This window comes from Nannospalax galili, unplaced genomic scaffold (assembly GCF_000622305.1).
Source record: "Nannospalax galili isolate Female #2095 unplaced genomic scaffold, S.galili_v1.0 scaffold1189, whole genome shotgun sequence".
NCBI lineage: Eukaryota > Metazoa > Chordata > Mammalia > Rodentia > Spalacidae > Nannospalax > Nannospalax galili.
In genome coordinates this window covers 637,212-643,848 of record NW_008360313.1, presented here as the reverse complement: position 1 = coordinate 643,848, position 6,637 = coordinate 637,212, and the positions used below count along the sequence as shown (strand labels likewise).

Genomic DNA, 6,637 nt, shown 5'->3' with positions numbered 1-6,637 from the left:
AGAGTATGTTGCTAAGAGGCCCAAGGACATTTTGACTTTTAGCCAAGAAACTGGCTACATTTCCTTAGGGTCTTTTTATCCTAACTGCTTAGCCAATTCCTACCTCCTATTCTTATCACGCCCTCCTCTGAAGGGGTTACCCAAACTACCAATAGGGAATAGGGACTCAGACCGCTCTGACTTCTTCCATGCTGAACAGGGACGCAGGGTGAGGCAATTAGAATACCCCTTCAGTGAGTCTATCTAAAAGACTCCCAAATTGCATAACTCTTGTCTCTAAGGGGAATAGAAAGTCCTTGAATCATAAATAGGAGATGTGAAGGAGAATTAAAGGCAAGAGTTAAAGAATTAAAGGCATTACAAGTTCTAGACGGGGAACTAGAAAAAAGTCATAACAGGGTTATTTTTTATTTATAATAGTAGAAAAAGTCTGTTTCCTAGAAATAACTGCCAAGGAAACACTACTGAGATAATCACTGAAACTATCAGAGGCAGGACCAAGAACCCTACTACAGAGAAGAGGAATGAGCTAACAAGTTGCCTTAGTATTTATGTATCTGGAATATCACATTCCCAAGCCTCACTTGCTAAATGCCACACACTTCTCAAGTACTGTGTCTGAGGTTTTCAAAACCACAACATGGCAGAAGAAACCAGTGCAGGCTATCTGCAGAGGCTCAGCCATGACTGAAGAGGGCATTTTTGGATATGAAGGCAAAAATCCTTTACTCTTAAGCTCTAACATTCCTATAGCATAAAAGTCCTCACCACGAAAAGCAGAGTTTTATGATGGTTTTTCCTATAAAAATACAATGATCTACATTATTTGACTTTGGGGTACATAAGCTACAAAAGAGAATATAATTAAAAAACAATAGTCTTAAAAAGAACTAAGAAAGATTATAAATTTCTAGTACCTGACTGGCTATAGTTGCTCTAAGTTATAAAAACTCAAACATACATTTTGTGTGTGTGTATTTTTTATTGAATTTTTATGCATTTCATACACAACATCTTAATCATCTTTATACCCCCTTCCCCACTGGCCCCCTCCTAAAACCTCCTATTGGATTTCATGCATTCTATCACTTATGTTAAGGCCTACTGAATCAAGTCACGTGTACCCAAATGTCCCTCAGTACAAGTTCATCAACTGGGTCCAGTCTATCTAGAGTCACTCCCTTAAAGAAGATCAGCTCTTCCTTACTGGGCAATAATCAGCTGCTAATCTTTGGCTAATATTGGGGCCTGCTGACCATTTCCATAGTTCTATGCTAGGTTTTTGTCTGAGTTTACATGGGTCTTGTGCATGCTGTCACCAATGGTATAAGTTCATATGTGCAAGGTCCCAGAAGCCTGTAAGACTCTTTTTCCATATGGTCGTGCACCTACTCTCCCCTAGCTTTTACAATCTTTCTGCCCCCTCTTCCACAATGGTCCCTGGGCCCTGGGTGGGTGAAGTTTAATACAGGAGTGCTGTCCAAGGACCCACACTCTGCAGACTATTATTCTCTATACTTTGGCCATTTGTGGCCCTTTGTGTTCATTGCATGTGCTCTGTTGCATGAAGGAGCTTCACTGATGTGAGCTGAGAGATGCATTAGTGTTCTCTCTACCCTTTGTTCCACTATGTTCCTTGAGCCTTAGGTATAGAAGTTCCATTGTAGATGTGTCATTGAGGGTTGGGTATGAACTATGTAAAGGGAAAGAAGGAGCTCAAGAGAGGAGGGAACCATAAGAGACAGGTATTATATTATCAAGGGTGAAATGGGCAAAATGGAGGTACTTTAACTGGGAGGGAGGAGGAAGGGTTAGATAGGGAGAGAGAGAAGAGATCAATAATGCCTAGCTGGTATGAAAAACCAGAGGGAAACATTAGTTCAAAAACCTACTGTGAAATTACATATACACTATCTCAACATGCGTCCATGTGTACAGCTGAAGGCTATATAATAAGAAACAGTGTCAGACAAGAGAAACCTCCCTTCCAGTTGTTGGCTAGGGTAGTTCAAAAGACTCCCAAAATTACACAGGCTATTGACACAGCCTTTGATTGCCTCCCAGTAACTTGAAGGTAAGACCCTATTGATGAAGACAGGACATACTTTATACACAGGACTTGGAGAGTTGAAATTGACCTGGAAGCCACCTCCCTGAAGGCTAGCTCTCATAGTTTTGGAGAACACTGCGCACACTGGTAAGGGAGAACATTAATCAAAGGTCCAACCCAAGCTTTAAGCCCTAATAACCACAACAATGATGGGCATAGCAAACTATTGGGGCAGTAGTGGCACTTTTATCTTAGGGGTAATCAACAGTTACTTAATCGAATAAAGCCCACTCAATGGGAGGAAACTCGTGTGGTACTGTATGCAAGCCAAATACATATGGCTGGAGAGGTCACAGACCTTAGAGAAAACCCCAAGCCTGCCACATCCCTAGACAAATGTAACTTCTTACTATGTGCTCTAAATATGAATCATTGTATTTACAGACAAGTATGCCAGTCACCACTCATCAAAGAAACTTTTGCAACAAATATACATTCTTAATAGCTGAAAATAATTGGACATATACTGAATGTTAACTGAATTAAGAGAGTGAAATTAACAAATACATAGATGGGGTGGAAAAGAGACAAAAAAAGTGGCTTTAACAAAATGTAAAATTATTTAGTAAAAATATGAGCTATACTTTTTATCACAACGCATTACAAGAAAATGCATCCTTGACTGGGGATTTAGCTTAGAGTTCTTAGCAGATACCACCTGAGCCCCAGAACTCACAAACAAATAAAATAAATGAAAAATACATCCTTAGAAGATTGTTACACATGTACTTTTCCTCAGAAGCCATTTAACAAGCATTTGTGCTTATCAAAACTACATCATGAATTAGTGTGACCAATGAAATGACAAAATTATATTACTAATATATCCTTTTATAGCCAACATAAAAGAAAAAAACATTTAAGGATTTCTGTGAAATAAATATCAGTGCTCTATTTCTGACTTCAAACTCACAGTAATATCTAGACCTCGATTCTAACAAAATAGATATGAAAATAGATTCAAACTGAAAACCGCTGTTCCTGTTCCTACCATAAACACTGAAGAATTAATGATCATAACTATATTTTTATAAACTTTTTGAATATTATCTGAATTATTAAATATGCAAAAGGCTGGCTGTCCAAGGAAATACTAACTAACGCTCTGCTTTCTTTAAGATAATAGAAGTTACCTCACTGACTACTAGTCTAAGATGAGGTCATCATTCTCTTTCTCTTTCTATCTTTTCTTTTTCACTTTTTTTTCTTTTCAGTGCTGAGGACAACTCTGAGGTTCTTAAACATATTAGGCAAAAATTCTATCACTGAGTTATACCACCAGCCTGAGTCATTTTCACCTAAGAAGCCAACATTTTGACAGTGTCAGTAACATACGGATGCACTGGACTCCTAGCCAAGGGCAACAGTGAGCAGTTGCTAGCAAGAAGGACCTTCTCCTAAGGCAGAAATGGATGCCTCCAGAAGCATTATGACCTATGTAAGGTCTCTTCACTAAGAACCAGAGCTGGTCCAGCACTTTTTCTGTGGCCTCCAGTCCAACATGACATTATAATGACATTATACTAAGATACTATAATGTCTCATGGAAAGAAAAATTATTTTCAAGCACATCAACATACTAATTAAAAATGTCAATAATTAGCAGAATTTTTATTAAACTGATTGATTCTATGTTTCCTAACCACATGAAATTATCCCCTTTTCTCATTAGAAAAAAAAAAGTATGATGATAAAAATCATCCACTGAGTTTTGCGACACTTTTTGGGTATAATGATGGTATGGTGCAGATATGAGCACAGAATTAGAAAAACTGTGTTTTTGTACGACATTAAGTACTAAAATTATAGCCCATGGCCTAGCTCCTTTTATCTTTAATTTCATTGCTAAATAGAAAATAAGACAGTTAAAAAGTACTATCAAGTCTGCACCTATCATAGTACCTTGGCAGCTTTGTTAACCTTGTCTTCGTTTTCTCTCTTATACACAAACACCGAAGCACATTTGCCATCTTGCAGCACAGCAGGATAAACGGCAAGTCCGGAGGGCAAGGTAAATGGCGGTTCCTTCAATGTATAGCTCTTTAAAGCACTGTTCTCTGATCCCATCCCTTATGCTGTGAGGCAGGACTACGGCTCCTCCTCAAATGCAAACAGATCTAAAACAAAGTAGAAAATAAATTCAGACGTGACATTTCTATCTGCAGCACAAGCCACACTGGCTACCCAAGATCCCCAAAGTACCTACCCACACCTAGTCCTCCAACGCTCAGAATTACGACATATGATGACAAAAATGGTCAACGATCGGCAATTATCAGCAACATTTGTTAATTAACAACTATCAACTCCAGGGAAAACGCACATTACCTAATAGTCACATGTAGTGTCCTTCCCCAAACCTCATACACAAACTTTGAGTTTCTTAGAAAAGCAATAAAAGCATTGGCAAGATGGATCAGTGGATAAGGAAGCTTTCCACCAAGCCTTACAACTTGAGTTCCACACTTGACTGAAGAAGAGGCTAACTGGAGCAAGTTATCCTCTGATCTCCACAGAGTGCTATGGTATGTGCATGTATACACATACACACCATAGTTTTTAAAAATTAAAAAAATAAAGGCCATCAAAAATAGAACAAGGTAATTCTTACTCCCTAACCTACTGATGTATCTTTTTTGATTTATTTTTGTTTTACTTTATCTGTATGAGTGTTATGCCTGCATGTGTGTGAGTGCACCTGGGCACTGTTGGTAGAGGACAGAAGATGGTGTTGGATCCCCTGGAACTAGAGTTCTGGATGGCTGTTAGCTGCCATGTGGATGCTGGAATTGGAATCCAGGTCTTTTGCAAGAACAGCCAGTGCTCTTAATCTCTAAGCCATCTCTGCAGCCCTCCTACTTATATATCTTGCCTTACAAAGGAAACTCTATAAAACGTGGATAAAGAAAAATACATTTCTGTATGTCTAAAATGAAATTATAAAAGAAAATAGAAATTGGAGACCGTGTCTAACAATGTTGAAAAACGTATTAATAAAGGTAAAGCTCATATAAACCCAGTAAAAGACTAAAACACCAGTAGACTAGCAGGAAAGAAAATAGGCAACTAGGACTGGGGATACAGCCCAGTGGAAGAGCACTGGTCTAGATGCAAGACGTCCTAGGTCTGGTCTCCAGTACTATAAAAGTACAATCTCACTACTCTTCAAAGTCATGCTAAATAAAAAAAGGTGCAAGACTCTGTAATCACAAATGCTAAAACACATAATATTCTAGAAAGCACAAACTACTCTTTGACAGAAAACAGATCAATGGGTGCTGAGAGAAGAGGCACAATCAGAAGGATCAGGGGAGAGGGAAACATTACAAAGAGGTAGGAGGAAACTTCTGGGAGGATGGATATATTCATTATTTTGATTATGAAGATGGTGATGAGTGATTATAAATTTTAAAACATAAAATTATATACTTTATGTTCAGATTCTTCTATAACAACTGTATTTCAATAAAACTGCTTTTAAAAGAAATATATACATACACGTACGTATACACAGAGAGGCCTGGGCACAAACAAACTCAAGTATTAACAAGGGCTTATGTGGGGGAAGTCAGACTACAAGTAATTTGACATGCACTCAATTTCCCTGCACCTCCTGGATAGTCCACCACATGAACAGCTAGCTCATTCTTTACAACAGGAGCACAAACCTACAAGCTCACAACACGCACCAAGCATCGGAATTGGCAGAGTAGCAAGAGCCTAAGGCAAGGGCGCGGATCCTGCTGGGAAAGGGTTTTATCCTCTGAAGGAAGCAGTATCACAAAGGTTCAACCAGCCTTGCAAGTTCTAGGGCTGCTATCAGATCATGTCATTTGTCACAAGAAACTGAGAGCCTGAAGATTTATGTGGGGATTTCCACACTATTCAATGCTGTATGAAAAGTGATTTTTTAAAAAACCTGTATTAGCCAAATATGTATTCAGAATTTGTAACAATGTTCATTCAACAAAGCCAATCAATCCTGGCTTTTTATCATAGTATGAAAACTCAAAAACTGGGATTCTTATTAACTCTGTCAAAGTAGCAAGCAAATCATTAGTTTTGAATAACATAAGCAAAAATTCTGCAGGCCTGTAAAAGTTTTTGGTTGAAAACATGTCTTTAAAGAAATATAAACCCAATAATCATGACACATCATCTCTCTACTTGGCTTTTCCTCCCATGCTGATGAAGATCCATACAATACCTACTCAAAACACATCATAGAATTTACAGATCCAAATACATCACTACACAAGAAATACAATGTGCACGAGAAGGGAAGCAGTCTGAAATTAAGGTTTTTCAAAACCTAAGAATGTCTCTGAGGTAAGAACTAATTTTGCTCTTTAATAAATTCACTGAGTTCCTACATACTTAGCAGTTTATCTTTTTTTTTTCTTCGTTCATTTATTTATTTTTATGCGGCTTTTGGGTACTCTAACATTTCCCCCTCTGAAGAGGTAACCCTAAAATCTTTTAGGCATTAGATAAAAGCTCCCGAATACTTTCAACATTATTGGCCTT

At 38.0% G+C, this 6,637-nt stretch overlaps 1 protein-coding gene across 4 annotated transcripts in view; it reads right to left on the bottom strand.

Moving 5' to 3' along the window:
* The window catches only part of Scyl3 (SCY1 like pseudokinase 3), a 34,950-nt gene that overhangs the window by 23,336 nt on the left and 4,977 nt on the right, over nt 1-6,637 (bottom strand). For all 4 annotated transcript variants that reach the window (XM_008824894.3, XM_008824892.3, XM_008824895.3 and 1 more), the window contains exon 2: nt 4,013-4,227. In XM_008824894.3, coding sequence (XP_008823116.1) covers nt 4,013-4,177 — 165 coding nt within the window. In that variant the 5' untranslated portion in view covers nt 4,178-4,227. The remainder of the gene's footprint in view (nt 1-4,012; nt 4,228-6,637) is intronic.